The 16,833-nt window shown below is 51.2% G+C and overlaps 1 protein-coding gene across 7 annotated transcripts in view; it reads right to left on the bottom strand.

Annotated features, from left to right (window-relative positions):
• Nucleotides 1–240: 240 nt before the first annotated feature.
• The window catches only part of FUBP3 (far upstream element binding protein 3), a 53,482-nt gene continuing 36,889 nt past the window's right edge, over nucleotides 241–16,833 (bottom strand). For 6 of the 7 annotated variants that reach the window (XM_077851069.1, XM_077851070.1, XM_077851076.1 and 3 more), the window contains 10 exons: nucleotides 15,957–16,059; nucleotides 15,227–15,327; nucleotides 12,271–12,412; nucleotides 8,060–8,220; nucleotides 7,219–7,292; nucleotides 6,842–6,922; nucleotides 6,596–6,672; nucleotides 3,935–4,006; nucleotides 2,544–2,671; nucleotides 241–1,584 (listed from right to left, as the gene is read on the bottom strand). In XM_077851069.1, the coding sequence (XP_077707195.1) occupies nucleotides 1,576–1,584; nucleotides 2,544–2,671; nucleotides 3,935–4,006; nucleotides 6,596–6,672; nucleotides 6,842–6,922; nucleotides 7,219–7,292; nucleotides 8,060–8,220; nucleotides 12,271–12,412; nucleotides 15,227–15,327; nucleotides 15,957–16,059 (948 nt within the window). In that variant the 3' untranslated portion in view covers nucleotides 241–1,575. The remainder of the gene's footprint in view (nucleotides 1,585–2,543; nucleotides 2,672–3,934; nucleotides 4,007–6,595; nucleotides 6,673–6,841; nucleotides 6,923–7,218; nucleotides 7,293–8,059; nucleotides 8,221–12,270; nucleotides 12,413–15,226; nucleotides 15,328–15,956; nucleotides 16,060–16,833) is intronic. The other variant, XM_077851074.1, reaches the window with a different exon arrangement.

Below are 16,833 nucleotides of genomic sequence, written 5' to 3'. Positions count from 1 at the left end.
CCTGACAGGTAAGAGGGGCTGGTGGTAATCAAGGCTCTCGAGTCACACTGTCAAATTATACCAAGCCATTAAAATAAAATGAGCGTGACGAAGGAGCTAGGCACCTGGGCTGCGCGCCGAGTCGGGCTCGCGTAGTGCAGCACGACCGACAGGCTGCGAACTGCAAGAAATCCGCTCGATTTCATTGTGGGGGGAGCGGGCAGGGGGCAGGTCGCACAAGGAAAGCAAACAGACTAAAAATACTTGGCCCACAAGACGTCTTGTGGAAATTTTATTATATAGAGTGTAAAATGAATTGTCAGTCAAATAAAAAGAACACTTTAAAAAAAAAACCAACATGCATAACATTTTCCAATTGCCTTTTTTTAATAGTTAGACATTTCAAGCATTATAAGGAAAATAAGGAGAAAAATCCAGAAACTGTAACTTCGGTACATTTCAAACGGAATGTCCCTCGGGTCAATTAAAAATGCGAGAAAAATAGCTTCGATTCCGTTTTTCTTTCCTTTAAAAATACATGTTATCTGTACAAGTTGCACTACAGTAAACACTGAAAATCATATTATCCCTTTTATTAAATCAAAATTATTTAATTCATATGGTGGTTAATACTAGATTTATTTATCCATCTAGTTAATTTGACAAATATTAAGAAAATATTTAAAAGAAAAAAAGGAAGAAACATCTCGGAATTAAACAACAGTTACTACATTTTCACGCGGTTTAACGTTCCACAGTGTTTGTTAAAAGTTATATCGAATTTCTTTTTAATATTAAAAATAACAGTATTTATATTTCTGAGAGAAGAAAGGTTTTTTGTTTTGTTTTTAAAACAAGCTTGGAGGTCTTAGATACACAACTGCCACTGGTAATAGAGACACGGAAAAAAACGTTTGCTAAACACACGGACACATTTTTATATTACCCTTTAGCACTCTAGAAATTATACAAACCCTATAAAATGCCCCCTCCCAATCCCTGTTGGACAGCAATACAATTATCTGTCTCAATTCAGAATTCACATAATTAATTACAATACATAATAGTTCAGTTTTTTAAAAAATGCAATAAAACCAGACAGCCAAGATAACAAGAAATTAGAAGTAAAACATTTAATGAATTTACACATTTAAGAATATTTAAATACTGTTTAAAAATTTTTTAAAGAATTTGTTACATACCACCTAAGACTTCCAAGCCACTTTCTGTTGCAACAGAAAAAAACTGTAAATAAAAAGACACGCAACAAAACGGAACAAAACAAAACAAACACACCGTGTTGAAATGTCACTGCTCTGAGGCACATTCTGGTGCCTGAATCTGCAGGTCTTGCTCCAAAAAGAATCCCAGAGCTTACACATTTGAAATAACAAACAAAAATAATGAAACAGAAATTACCAGCAATTTTTAGTAACTAATTTTCCCGATTTTTAGAAAAATCCTGTTAATCTAAATATAGTGTTTCACAGAAAACAAAGGTTCTTCATCAAAAGGTTTGCAAATCTAAAAACCTCTGTTACAAATACGTTTTTGCTCACAATGATTTCGGGGAGAAAAGAGCCGCAGGTGGCTGTCCTACTGCTCCTGTGGGAAGGAAGGGGACAGAAGTTAGTCTGTGAGGCCAGCTCTTGTGTCCTGTCTCAGCCTGGGGCTCTGAAGGCAGGGAGGTGACAGGTCACCCTTTCCCCTGTGGCTCTGGATCTGGCCCAGACACATGCTCTCTTGTACAGGAGGTCCTGGGGCAGCTACTCAAGCAGGGGAGCCAGCACGAGATACCTTTCCACCACTGCCCACTGGCCCTGACACCTGTCTCCACTGAGCCCAGGCACAGAGGGCCAATTTTGGCAGTGAGATGACCAGCGAGTTTGGGTCCATGGGGACCTGGTCAGCAGCAGGTCACCTGAAAGGTGCATGGGGGCGCCTTTGGTCATGTTCCTACATTAATAAGAAATCCATTTTGGCTTCTAACTGGATGGAGCCCTCCAGCTTTCCGTGCGGGATGAAGATCTGGTGCTCTGCCCTGCCCAGCCTTCAGAGGGTGTGGACTTGCCCTCTCCCTGCCGCCCCTCACTGCTGAGGGCCGGGGGGTGGGAGGGCGGGGGGAACAGTCTGGCCACACAACCTTCTTTAAGAGCAGCAGCAGGTGTGTCTCCCACGCTCCCTACCATAGTGCCAAGCCCGCCCAGTACCACAGGCTTGCCACTCTCACTGACGGCTGGGGAAACTGAGGCCTAGCAAGAGAAACTGGAGTGTCACTCAGCCTTGCATGGTGAGGGCCGAGACATGAGAGAGAACCGGGCATTTCCTTACAGAGGCTGCACAGCCAATTCCTCTCCCACTCAGCCCAAACCTGCGAGGAGGGGGCCAGCGTGGTCCCAGCCGGCCTCTCAGCAGACAGCTGCCATGCTGGGCGGCACAGGGGCGAGGGCCATCCCTCCGCAGCCGCGTTCCTGCCCTGGGGTCAGGCACACACACAGGCTTGGCAGAAAGGGGGTCAGGACTGGTCTGGGTAGGCCCTGCGGTGCTGGTGATGGGCTACAGACCTGGCTGTGGGCCTGAGCTTGCCCTAACGTCTGCCCGTAGAAAGCCACCTGCTGTCTGTAATATTCCGCCCAGGCCATTGTGTAGTCCGGCGGGGAGCTGGCCTGAGGAGCAGCGCTGGCGGCGTGACCTGATGACAAAGGAGAGCACAGGGGTTATCAGGGGTGGGGATGTGTCTGGGGAGGTAAAGGACGCTGTCAGCTTAGAGGAATCCCTTCCCAAAGATGGGGGCAGCTGGAAAAAGTGCCAATGCGCTCTCCCTCTGGGCGCTGTTGAGTCTGGCGCTGGAGGGTCCTTGGGACGCTGTGCAGTTGGGCACTGCCCAGGGCCCTGCTGCAGAAAGGACCCTCAGCCACGTGCTACCTGTCCCTGCTCTGCCCCCACAAGATCGCACATCCGTCTTCTCAAAATCACCATCTCTGCCTCTGTCTGCCTACCCCATGGGCTGCCAGGGCCAGAGAAAGAGAGAGAGACACAGACACACAGACAGAGAGCGAGGTGGAGAAGGAGAGGAGGAGGGAGGGAGGAAGAAGGAAAAGAGTGCAAGTGCCCCACTGGGGGCAGGGTGTACCTGTACAGAGCATCCAATCCCAGGAGGGCTGGGGAAGATAGGGCATCTGGCCTTCCAGCAGGTGCTCTGGGTGACGAGGACCTCCCTGACTGCCCCAACCCCCCAAGCTATCAATGGGGTGACAATCCAAACACCAGGGTAACCATTTCTTTGACACTCCTTGACCTGATTTTTGTCAACCAGCAGGTAACATACTCTGCAGTCAAGACACGTGAGCACCTCCTCCAACCACACTCTGGCTCGGTACTTTTGGAATACTAAGGAATTAGGGCTAATTTTAAAGGATTCACTTGGGGGCTTTTTTCGGTTGCTGTAACTAGATTTTTCTTCTCTTAACCGTTAAAGAGATGGGTTTAGTTTCTGGCACAACTAAAAAATGAGCTAACTTAAGAAAAGAAACAAGCACGTTGGCACCCACACCAACTTTGGGCTGCCTTCTTGGAGTTTTACCCTCTTTCTCCTCCCTGCCCTGAAAGGATCAGAAAGAGCTGGGTGGAGGCAAGATGGTCAGGGACCAGGGGCCTGCTGCTCTGAGTCCTGGCCAAGCGGTTCCAAAGGGGATGGCTGAGGCCGGACAGCTGGCCCCGAGCTTGTCCTTAGGTTCTCTGGTGTCTAGAAGTGGGGGGGGGGGGGGGGGCAGCAGACGGCTCCACCACGTCTTCTCTGACGGGGACACAGGGAGACAAAGGCAGAGACTGAGAACGAAGTCACACAGGGAGAGCACAGGAAGAACGAAGGTGACAGGGCACCACGACCGCGAGGCCTCCAGGCGCGGGGGCTCTGGGCCTAGGGTCTGCTTGTTCAGAGGGCCGTCTCACTCACTCTGTTTTTTGTAATAGTCTTCCCAGGCCTTGCTGTAGTCAGGCTGGCTGCTCGGTGGCTGGCTCTGCTGGCCTGTGCGGAGAACACAAAAGCAGTCAGGCCCCTGGCGCCGGCTCTGGACCCCATGGCCTGGTAAGGCAGCAGCAGGCCGGCCGTGGGGAGACATGGGGACGCCCCAGAGGGCCTCCACCCAGGCCCACGAGGTGTGACTAAGGCCCCTGGGAGGAGGGGGTTGGGCAGGACTGCTGCCCCCCCCAAGAGCAGAGGGTCGGAAGAGCCTTGATCCTTCAGATGGAGATATGAGCTCAGAGTGCCCCGGAGCCAGAGTGACCTCATCTGAGGCTCCCTGAACTGAATCGGCCTTCGGATGGAACAAGGAATCCAAGTGGTGCTGACCACACTCTTCCCCTGACCCTTCTGTTCAGAGACTGACGGCTTTAACTCTGGACAAGCAGAAGCACAGGAAGCGTGAGGGGAAATGGCCCGGACATTGCTTGCGACAGAAGACGAGGTACACACAGCGGAGGGGCTGAGGGCCACAACATGCATCTGACCTCAATCTGGCCTCGTGCCTTTCTGGGGTAGGAGTGGAGGGGAAGAAGAGGTGTGTGGGGCTGTTCCTGGCACCCCACCAGGGGCACGTGCTCTGTGTGGCACTGGCAGGAAAGATCTGGGGAGCGAGTGACTGCGGCCTGCCTCTGCAGGGGTTAGAAGCCCTGACCAGAGCGACAAGTTGGGACCTTTCCTTCTGCTGAGGTCAGGGCTGGCTCACGTGTCCACCTGCTCGGACCCCATTCAGCATTTGGTTTTCTGTTAGAATTGCAGGTGGTGGCTAGTGACCACAGTCACAGCAGAGTGTCTTTCCTGCTACTTTACTGCAGTCTGAGGAGGGGCGTGGGGTGAGGGGAGTCTGTGTGCGGGGCAGGGGGAAGAAGTGAGGTGGGGGGACCAAAGGGCAAAGATACCCCCCACCCCCTCCTCCCAGTGGGGCAGGAAGTGGCTCAGGATGATGCGAGGAACAGAACAAGGTGGTTCTGGAGAAGGCCAGGAGAAGGGCAGCAAGAGCTCTTCCCGCAGACGCCAAGGGTTGGGCAAGCAAGAGGTTTCTTCCAAATGAGAGTTCACTAGAACCAATTCTCACCGCCTCCTATAGACAGACAAAGCTCAACACAACAAGATGAAGGAATGGGAACAGAGGCAAGAAACCAGGCACTGACTGTTTTCTTTTACTCGACCCACGGGCCTCTGCCAACCCCTCTGGGGCCAGTGGGGGTTTGAGGTTGCCAGCAGGGCAGGGCCTCTGCAGAACCATGGCCCCAGGGTCTAGTCCCCTCAGGCAAGAGGATGTGTCCCCTACCAAATTCCCCCCAGCCTAGGGCTCTCTCTCAGTCTCTGTCTTGAGCAATGGGGCAAAATGTGAATTCAACCCAGGCCCCCTCTTAGTCTGAGGGCACTTTCCGATCAGAACAGAAGCAAAGAAAACAGGAACAGGCTCTAGGACAAAGTGAGTGCAGTGAAATGGGCCTGGCACACTGTAGGTGGTGTACAGGTGTTCTTGGTAAAATTCTTCATATTATTCTGTATGTCTGAGACATTTCATATTAAAAAAAATATATTGGGGAGGAAAAGGAATAAAAAAAAGCTATTATACAATTTTAGGGCTCATGGGTACTTTGGAAATCAAACCTAAACCCTTCATTTCACAGACAACAGAACTGGAGTGCACAGGAGGGGGACACGCCATGTATAGCTTCGGCCTCGGGACTCTGACCCCACTGGGCTGCTTGTCTAGCTGTGACCTTGAGCAGCTACCCCCAGGCAGGGCTTCTGTGCAGAGACACTCTGCTCAGGGGGAAACAAGAGAAGCCCAGAACGAGGCTCAGTGCCCGGGGAGCTAAAAGCTGCATGCAGGGTCCTGCATCTGGTGGGCCGCAAGGATCACATGCAGATGCACTGAAGAATCCCTTCAAACACAAGCAGGCCACCACTCCGGAGGGACAGAAAACCCGAAGGTAAGGTGTGTGTTTTGTTTTTGAAGGCTGTGAAGGTGGCTCTACCAGCAATATAACTCCAGAATGGCTCCTGAAACTCATGTGGGGCCGGAGGGCAGGCTTAGGGTGTCACTGAGCAGAGCTAATTCTCTAGCTCTGTGCTTTCTGAAAGTTCAGGAGATAGAAAGAACATCCTTTCTAAGCCAGTGCTGGAGAGAAGCGGGCGGGGGGACGACGGTCACCAGGAGGCCAGAGCTGGGGAGTGGGGAGGGCTTCCCAGCAAGTACGGGGGCCTGGGAGGGAAGTGAGGGGAGGAGCTGTGGGCAGGGTCAGGTCCAAGCCTGCAGGCCTTCCTGACCCATTTGTGGAAACAAGGCGGACACCAGCCCCTAGCTCTAAGAACAGAGGAATGGGAAAGAAAGGTCTGAGAGGAGGGTCAGGAGGGAGCCAGCTGCCATCCCTGCTCAGCTGGTGGCTTCCCCCTGAGCCAGCTGCCATCCCTGCTCAGCTGGTGGCTTCCCCCTGCCCCGGGAGGCTCCCGGCATCTCTGGGGAGGGACATGCATGCCGGGCCTACTGGCCAAGATGTGCGACTAGAGCGTTTCAGACACACCAGCCCCTTGGCCCTCCTGAGGGGGGGCGCGCGGTCCCATCTCCTCCACGTCACTTACTTGGGACCTGCTGTGTGGGCTGCTGCCACGCCTGGTAGGTGCTGCCCCATCCCTGGGTCAGAAAGGCCGGAGGACCACTAGGAGGACAAGAGAGCCACTGGTTCCAGAGCAGGCCACATCCCCCTCTCCTCACCTGGGCCCACCTCCCACCAAGCCATCCGTGGTCTAGCTCTTCTCTGCTCCCTCCACCCCACCGGTCCCGCCCGTCCCAGGAGGGCCACAGGGATGGAGCGAGAAGTCACCTACCTCACAGGGGTGCTGTGGGGGTTTCCATTCACTTTAGCAGCAATGCTCGGGAAGCAGCCTGAGCTCCTTGGGGGAAATGTGCTAAAAGAAAGTAAAGAACAAATGAACACAGCGGGCCGAGGACCAGGTGGGGAGAGCCGCTGAGGGATGCTGGTGCTGGCCCCAAGGCCCTCTGGCTTCTGGGAGGCTCTCACCCCCAGGACTGGTCAGTGGGCTGTGAACAGGCTTACAGGGGCCGGTGGAGAGAGGCAAAGGGAGGAATCTTGCTCAAACCCAGGACTCCAGGCTTTTGGCTGGCACTCCCTAGAAGCAGCTGGAAAGAGGACCTCCTGAGACGGGGTGAACTCTTCCCACTGAGACCAACCCAAGAGACTCACTTTTGATGAGGTGCAGCAGGTGGCTGGCTGAAGGGGCTCTGTCCAAAGGCTCCGGGTGCTCCGAGACTGGTCCCCTGTCAAGGGCACAGAGGGAGTTCTCACTTGCTGTCGGCTGCACCTCTGCCCTCTGCCCAGGCCCACCCCAAGGCAAAATACAGCTTTCGGGGAGACAGAGTCAAGTAAAGTACAGATACCCTATGACACTCGCTAGCCTTGCTTCCCCACAGTGGACTTTATCTGCAGAAATGGCTTCTGCCCCATCGAGTGACCGATACCACCACACAGCCAACACGGCACCACCACAGTTGCCCTAGCGTGTCACCCTGGGGGTAGGGACCAACCTGCTTGACTCTCCCGTCAATTTAGGCTGGCCCATGGCTCTTTCTGCCATTCTACGTCCCCTTTGAGGTGAGCAGTGGCCAATCTGTCCTCCATCAACACTCCCTTTCTTTATCTGCTTTGAGGTGCCTGAAACTAAAGCCAGAGTCAATGAAAGCTGCCTGCAGGGCTGGCTGCCAGAGCCACGCCCGCGGGAGTCCGGGGGCAGTGCTGGGGGGGGAAGGCTGCCGCCTGGCTGCTCATCTAAGCCTACAAGGGATACGGCTCTGGGCCTGAGCTGCTGAGCTGCGGTGGCCTTGGTGAGTTCTGCCAGAGGGCCTGGCCCTGGCATCTCTGGGCCCCGACCTTCCCCCTTGGCAAAGTGGGAGGGGCCACCCTCACGTGACACGAGGACTGAAAGGCACAGGAAGTACATGGTTCTGGGGGAAGAGCAGGTACCTTGGACATCCAAAAGAAAACCCAGCTATCATTAAGCCAGGCAGGGGAAGGACCTTGTACGTACGCCAACTTTCTCATCTATGAGATGTCTGGCCACCTCGATCTGTTGAGGAATGCCCCTGATGGTGAATATTCGCAGGTTGGGGTCAGTGTTGGGAGGGGGGTTCCGCTGGAGCTCCACGTGCGCTCCTGACTGCTGATTTATGCTTTTGATGTTGTCACCCCCTGCGGGCAGGTGGACACAAGACAGAGGATAAGTGGCAGTTGTGGCAGACCCAGCAGTCCGGCAGTACTCTGCTGTGAAGAGGAGGAAAGGTGTTATCTGTACCCCAGCACTGGTCTGAAAGCAGAGAAGTTCCTTCTGGGATCAACTCTGAAATCCTCCGCCTCCGGACAAATGTTAGGGCTCTCTTGTTTGCAAAACTAGGCTTATGAGCTGAGCCAGGGTTTCTCTCCGAGCCAGGCCGAGGCCTGGAGCCCATGGGTGGGTGCATGACGGAGCTGGGAACCTCAGAGGCTGGCTCGTGCTGCTCCTGGTGCAGCCAGGCCTTGGCCCCGGGAAGACACTCCATCCTTAGCCTTGTGGGCCACGGCTCTGCCCTCTCCCTCCCTCCACTGGGCAAACAGACAGGGCCACTGGCTCCAACAATGCCCAGAGCCCACTCGGGCCTTCAATATCCCATCCTGTCACTTCTCCAGTCCCTGCCTCCTCCATGGGCAGTGGGGGGAGAGGGGGGGGCAGGTCTAGACAGAGAGGCAGCTGAGGATATGTGTGTGTCTGTATGTGTGTGAGAGAGAGAGAGAGAGAGAGACAGACAGACAGAAAGACAGAGGCCTGGCTGGAGTGGGGTAATGAAAATTTAGTTGGACCCTTTGAAAAACCTGTGAGAGTTCCAGTCTCTTAATGAGATTTGCGTAACAAAAGCTCCAGCAGTGTCACAATGGTTTGATTCTTCTTTTGAAATTTCACAGAATTTACAGATCGGTTCTGCTCAACTGGGGGGGTGGGGTGTAGAGGGCAGAGTACAAGGAAAACCTGGAAGCCCAGAGTTTTGCGAATTTAGAAAAAGACAATCTGTGGACAATCTGGTGCAGGTGAGCAGAGAGCCCCACCAAATGATCAAAAGGCAAAGACTAAAGGCCAGTCTCTGTGTCACTCCACCCCGCCCAGAGTCAAAACTAACCTCAAATGATATTTGTCATTTTACGGTAATGTGTCCATAGTCCTTCCAGCCTGCTGCTGGAGCACCTATCAAGCAGGTGGACAAGGAGGGGGTCCCAAGAGCAGGCCCCGCCTGTGTTGTGTCTTACCTCATCCTCGGTGGGATGCTACGGGAACAGGAGGCAAGGATGGAGTGGGGGTCCTGCGGCCTCCTGAAGGCAGACACCACAGGAAGGAAGAAACTGGGAGGCTGCTGGCTTTCAGAGAAAGCTTTGTTCAAATTGGCTCGTGCCATGTGTCAGTTTAGTTGATGTTGGGTTTCAATTTAAGAGCAAATGAAAAACAACAATGCAACACACCAACGTGTTACACACATGATTTTCTTAAAGTTCTGCTACGGTGGAAGAAAAGGTGTTTTCCAACTGGAGCAAACTGTACTGGCCAATGCAGAAAAGTCATAGGAAGCCTCCAGCGGCTTGCCGGCCTTGGCAGGAGTAAGCCCTTCCCAGCCCGGAAATACTGTCCTCTGCTCAGAGGTGGTGAATTTATCCTCTTTGCACCATGAAAAGCAGGCAGCTTTGCTACTAAACAAAGTGTTTCTGGGGCTGAAGGAAGAGCAAGAAGAGCAAGTGGAAGCCTTCCTACCGCACACCCAGAGCTGGAAGGAATCCTCCAGCCTTCCCCAGGTGCCGCTGGTTCCGAGGCAAGAGCACAAAAGGCCGCGCGCGTGTCTGAGGCTGAGAGCCAGACTAGCAGTCCTCCGGAGGGCACTTGGAGCAGCAGTTCCCCAGGCCCTCTCCCCTAAGCCCAGGGCAGCATGCTAATAAGGTGAAGAGGCACCACAAAACTTCGCGGGGCCGGAAGGAGTTAATTTAAGTTCATCTTCCTTCAAAATGAGGTCACCAGCTTGGCACATGGAGGCTGTCTACAGGCTCATTCAGCAGCCTGTCCATTCTTCCACCTGATGGGGGGCAGAAGCGACCCACCAGTGGCCCCCCGGCTGGATGTGAAATCGTAAAGCAATTAATCAAACCTGCTAAAAGCCTGGCTGACAAGAGCAGGGCTGGCCACACTATCTGTCACCACTGCTGTATTTATCATGGAAATCCAGCAGGGGCCCAGGGAGGCTCAGCGTCTGTCCAAGGACTGGAGCCGGGGGCCGGTGGGGGGGGTGGGGGGGGTGGTGCACCCAATGGCCTGACTGCTGGTGGCTCTCTCTCCCATCTCCCTTACTCACCCTCATCCACACACCTTCTCTCAGAAGATGCACCCCCACACCCAGGCCTCATGTATGTGTGTGTGCGTGCGTGTGTGTGTCCACGCCCATGCAGCAGAGAGCAGCAGTAAAGAGAGACCCCGGCTGACAAAACTTTGGGCCTTTTGAGGCTGCTGTCAGAGCCCCAGGACACAGAGCAGTCACTTCCCTGTGGGAGTCACTCAGGGTGACTTTGTTGAGGACAAACTACAAGGGGCGGTTCTGGCCACATCCAGATTTAACGGACTACCAAGACTGGTCACAGTACAGACAGCGAGGCTGCCCGTCTAGAGCAGACACACAGTCAGCGAGTCAACCCTCCTTGACAGGATGGTCCTCCAAAGGCAAAGACACCAAGCTCTGCTTCTCAACCCACAGGCACTGACTGGTTTCAATCTCACAGCAGCCAAGCTGATGGTCTGGGTAGTGGCTCTGACTTACCACTAGCATCTGGGCAGCTGACAGCACCCCCTAAACACTGATCAGCACATACACCCTGCCAGGAAATGAAAACAAACTCACGTGGCTCCTACCACCTCCAAAGATTAATATTCTCTTTCTCTCTCATGAATAAATAAAATCTTTAAAAAAAAAAAGGGGGGGGGATCCCTGGGTGGCTCAGCGGTTTAGCGCCTGCCTTTGGCCCAGGGCGTGATCCTGGACACCCAGGATCAGGCTCCCTGCATGGAGCCTGCTTCTCCCTCTGCCTGTGTCTCTGCCTCTCAATCTCTCTCTCTCTCTCTTTCTCTCTCATGAATAAATAAATAAAATCTTTAAAAAAAAAAAAAAGATCAATACTCTTGAAGACAACAAAGAGATCAGAGATAGACATTTCAAGAGAGCATACCTTAGACACTGGCCACGACAGGGCCAAATGCAGACTCTAGAAGGTGAATGAGGGGCAGGAGGGATCACCCCCATGTGCTAGCATGGGACAGTATGCTAAGGCAGCTTTAGCTCTCCAACCAAGACCATTCCCAAATTGTGCTCTGTGGAACGTTAGCTTTTTCCCACAGGTCAGAGAGGTGGTGGCAGAAATTGGAGAAACTCGCGGGGGGGGGGGGGGGGGGGGGGGCGCGGGCGGTGTAGCCTGCATTGACTTCCTCCAACATGTACAAAGGCAAATACAAAGGCCAGAGGTGAACCTGTGTGTGCTGCCCAGGGTGAGGTTTCCCGAGAACCTCCAGGGAGCCAAGGCCAGCCTGCTGCAGCCCAGGAATTGCTTGCTCTTCCCCTTGCTCGCAGTGATGGATGGCTAGCGGCCACATTAGCCACTAACAAGGGTTTCTTACCTAATGTTCTCTACAAAGCCTTGAAACAACTAACCAGTCAATTTTTATTTCCCTCCACAGGGTGTCCGTTTTTCACAGTAAATGTGCTCAAAGGATAAAAACCACTCTTACACGTGTCAATAAAGCCCAAATACCCAAATCCAGTAAGCACAAAAAGTGACACATTTGTCACAGGGCAACCTTCACTTGAGGAATTATCTCAACTGTTCCTCTGAGCGCCCGGGAGGCAAATTAATCACTAATCAGTCGATTGACAAACATCCAGAGGCCCCATCATCCTGGGCAGGGGACCTTTTTGACAACCTACGTGGCTTCACCAGGCAGTGGGGTCTTACTTTTGGTCTGTTTGTACATGATAACCGACAGCCCACTCTGCGCATGTTCATGAGAAGACCCTACCCAAACAGGGTCTCTATGGAAGGCTGCTGATGTCACAGATCTGGCACCTGCAGTCAAGTGCAGCCAACAGACCTGACTTTATGTTCTGGAGGTACCATCTGGGCCCTCTCTGCTGTCGGGTAGGACAGATGGAGGGGAACCATGAAACTCCACCAGTGGCCCCTTACCTTTGCCTATGACGAGGCCACACTTATCTGCCGGCACCGTGTAGGTTATCTCCTGGACGCCACCAGGGGCTCCCACACTCCAGTCACCACGGCCACGTCCTCGTCCTCTGGCCACCGTGAGGCCTCCGAACCCATCTCTTTCCTAGGAAGGACGCAAAGCTCAAGTAAAGATTTCTGCCTCTGCCACCAGGACCACTTTTCAGCCCCAGGGAGGAGGTGAAGTGACAGGATATAATCAGTGCCACACACTAGAACCTGAGCACCTTGCCACATTTCAGTTTCTGAAGTGCTCTTTCAAAGCCAGAATTAACACAAATCACAGGAGCACTGAGGACATGTGCAGATGAACGTGTGTGGTTTCACAAACAGCCCCACTGTACTGAACTAAAACACGCAGTCAGGTATACACTCCTGGGCTGAAGCCCAGTGCCCTCTTGCTGAGTCTTAATTACTGGGCCCTAATGTCCAGGTATCAGGAGCCGTTTTCTCCTCCGTGGAGTCTGCCCTTTCCCGTGGCTAACACACGCTGGGCCCACCAGCCAGGCATTAGATGTGGAAGAGCTGCAGGCATTTCAAAGTGACAAGTATGCCTCCAACCCTCCCCTCCGCAGACACTGCTGTGGGTGGTCAGAGCACCTCACAATCCAACTAGCAAATAGGATAAAAGCCTTTTACAGATAGCCGGGTTGTGCCATTCTCCCAAAAAAGGAGGGAACAAATCAGGTGTGTGGGCCTGTGGTGTGGGGTGGAGGAGCCTCCGACATTCTCATGCCGGGCCCCCAGAACAGGGCACATCCATGGTCAACACCTAACAGAAGAAGGTTCTTTTCATTCAAGGGCAGCCAATCTCATTGGAGGTCTCTGTTCTCTGAGTAACTATGGAGCTGCAGCATTTAAATTCTTTTTTGTGGGCAGCCCGGGTGGCTCAGCGGTTTAGCGCCGCCTTCAGCCCAGGGCCTGATCCTGGAGTCCTGGGATCAAGTCACACATCGGGCTCCCTGCATGGAGCCTGCTTCTCCCTCTGCCTGTGTCTCTGCCTCTCTCTCTCTCCTCTGTGTCTCTCATGAATAAACAAAAATCTTAAAAAAAAAAATTCTTTTTTATATGTTGAGGGCAAATCTGGCCAAAGCTGAGAGCCCCTTCGTGGAAGGGAGAAGCCATACAGATGTTCAACAGAGTGGACAAATGTTTGGCAGAACCTACCTGTGCTGATTAAGAGTAAACTGAGTGTTTACCCAGAATTAAAACCAGCAGAAAACAGAGATGACTAGAGTGCTTTTTTCCTTGCACTCGGCTTTTATGAGAGACAAATGATGAGTAAACAAAGCAATTTTAGGGATTTATGTTAAAATGTATGTACACATGGGTACGTGCACACATAGCCGACTTCCTGGCCTTCCCCAGAGTCTCAGAGATGAGGCTATCTCCCCACTGCCCTGAACCTCTGTAGCTCTGGGTCTGTAGACTCCTCCTGTTACCAAGGACGCTGGTCTCTTCTGAACTTGTCTAATCCTAAGAATTGCTGCAACTCTAGCAGAAGCTCAAGCCTCCTCTCTGGGGTATGCTGATTCTGGAAGTCTGTGGTGGGGGCTATAAGCCTGTAACTTCAACATGGCCACTCCAAGACCTGGGGGATTGTGTGGGCTGCACTACCTGGTGCATACGAATCATCTGTGGTCGAGAGCTCAGCCCAGGGAGGCTCAGAGGCTTGTCCCACAGGCTTGTCTAGCTATCAGCAGAGCTCGGGCTATAGTTTCCAATCTGTGCTTCTCTTCAGCTCCAGGTGTTTTTTTTGTTTTGTTTTTTTGTTTTTTTTTTTTAAGATTTATTTACTTATGAGAGAGAGAGAGAGAGAGAGAGAGAGAGACGGAGAACAGGAGGAGGGAGAAGCAGGCTCCATGCCGGGAGCCCGACGTGGGACTTGATCCCGGGACTCCAGGATCGCGCCCTGGGCCAAAGGCAGGCGCTAAACCACCGAGCCACCCAGGGATCCCCCTCCAGGTGTTTTTAAACTTGCCCTCAGTTTGGCACACCTGGGAGACATGCCAACCTAGCGTCAGTCACAGTGGTTCCCAGAGCACTTCACAATGGGAGGCGGGGGTGGGGGGCGGGGGGCGGGGGGCGGGCAGGTGAAGATGCTAACAGCATCACACAAGCTAGCTCGCATCCTGAGAGAGAAGTGCAGGGAATCCAGTGTGTGAAGACAGCTTTAAGACTCTGGAGGATCCAGAAGTGTTTTCTGAAGCTAAGATTAGAGTTTATTTTTTTCTTCTTTTACGATTTTATTTATTTATTCATGAGAGAGAGAGAGGGGCAGAGACACAGGCAGAGGGAGAAGCAGGCTCCATGCAGAGAGCCCAATGTGGGACCTGAACCCAGGTCTCCAGGATCACACCCTGGGCTGAAGGCAGTGCTAAACCGCTGAGCCACCTGGGCTGCCCAAGCATTTATTATTTTTTTTAAAAGAGACTCCATGCTTAGTGTGGAGCCCAATGTGGAGCTTGAACTCATGACCCTGAGATCAAGACCTGAGCTGAGATTGAGTCAGATGCTTAACCAACTGAGCCACCCAGGCGCCCTGGAGTTTACTTAATATATTTCCATGCCAAGTATACCCAATGGCTTGAAATGTGACCTGCACTGTACTTCTCCAAATAGTTTACACAGTCAGGAACTTACTGTGTCAAGAAAACCTAGATAACAAAGAGCAAAGTATCTAGGATATCTGGTATAACAAAGAGCAAGAAGCTAGTAACAAAATACATGAAGGGAGGAAAAGCGCAGACGTAGAAAAGCTGCCAGCCATGTACCTGGAGGCAGGCAACTGGCAAGAGCACTGAGCTCCAGAAATGTGATCCAAGAGGGCGTGACTTCTCTTTGGTGCTGCCCCAAGACCCTGTGTGGCACTTTCTGCTTTTGCAGGTGATGTGTCTGAACTCCAGAAAGCTGGACTCACCTGGGCTGTAAGAATAAGCTCGTTGATGACATGTGCTGCATGCTGACACCGATCTGGGGGTCCCATGACTTGTGCAGCTCTCTCTGGACTAATACCATCATCTGTAGAACAAAATGAGAGACAGGGTTAGGAAAAGCCTGACTTTAGTTGGAAACAAAGGTCAGTCTGATTTGCAATCAATATTCCTACCAGATGCATAATCATCTTTTTGGATGGTTTATATCAACACTCGCTTCTTATGTAATTACAGGCATTTTAAAAAGATATCATTACAGAAACACAAGACAGTAAGGCAAAAGAAAGCAGAGCTGGTAATATATGGTATAGGTTGCCAAAATTAGCCCATCACAATGTTTTCCCATCTTCAGAGAAATGAGGAAATTAAGACAATGTAAGTAATTTTGCTCATGAAGACAAATCTACAAAATTTAAAGAACTGTCCTTTATTCTAAGATGTTAGTCTTTTTCTTAAATGGTTTTATCTTTAAATAATGAAGTCAAAATAATAGATTGTTTTTTGTCTCTCCTTGATAAAATTAAAAGCTGGAAATGCTATGAGGGCCCAGAGGAGAAAGCTAGATTGATAATTTGGTAATAGTATGGGGGGGAGGAGTGGGGAGGAAAGAGGGAGGGAGGGAACACACATGAGCTAATTATAGAGTCCCTAGCTTGTTAAGTACTTTATAATTCTTCATAGCACTAAGGATTTTTGAGAATCATCAAAACCAACCTGGCTTGAACTGAATCCTCACCCCGGCATCATTCTGAATCTTTTTGATCATTTCCCCATTTCTTCCTATTACAATCCCAACAGCAAACCTTGGCACAGACACCTGAGCACAGGGAAACAAAATCTATCAGAGCTGTCTGCAAATCTGTTATTTCTTAAAGGATACATTAAAAAAAAAAAAAAAAAGACCCAAAGAACAAACAACTTGATTTTGATTGCAGTGCCTTCCTAGAAATGATATGATACAGCATATTTTTCCCCTCTTAGGAAAAATATCGTGATTGATGATTACATTCTTGCCTATTAAGTTAGCTAATGCATCTGAGATTTCATCACATTAGTTATAAAAATGAAGAATAAACCTTATAGATAAAAGGTTAAAGATGGCAAACTTATCTTCCCAATTCTATGAAATAAGCATAAATATATCATGTACACTGGTCCTTGAAAATGTCCCCCCTTCATTCTTTTATTGTGATAAAATATAAGAACACATAACCTTTATCATTTTAACCATTACTTAGTATACAGTTCAGTGGCATTAAATATACACACAACGTTGTGTAACCATCAACAGTCTCTGTACTTCCAAAACCTTTTCATCACCCCCCAAAACTATGTATCCATTAAACAGTCTCCTTCCATCAGTGCTGGTCACCTCTGCTCTACATTCTACCCCTGGGAACTTGCCCATTCTGGGCGCCTCACATGAATGGACTCACACAGTATTTGTCTCTCTGTATCTGGCTTACTTTACTAAGCATAATGTTTGCAAGCTCTATCCACGGTGCAGCGTATCTCAAAACTTCATTGTAAAGGAATGCTTTTTGGGGAGCCTGGGTGGCTCAGTCAAATAAGCACCTGACTCTTGGTTTTG

Source organism: Canis aureus, chromosome 16 (genome assembly GCF_053574225.1).
Source record: "Canis aureus isolate CA01 chromosome 16, VMU_Caureus_v.1.0, whole genome shotgun sequence".
NCBI lineage: Eukaryota > Metazoa > Chordata > Mammalia > Carnivora > Canidae > Canis > Canis aureus.
This window is presented reverse-complemented; position numbering and strand designations above follow the sequence as displayed.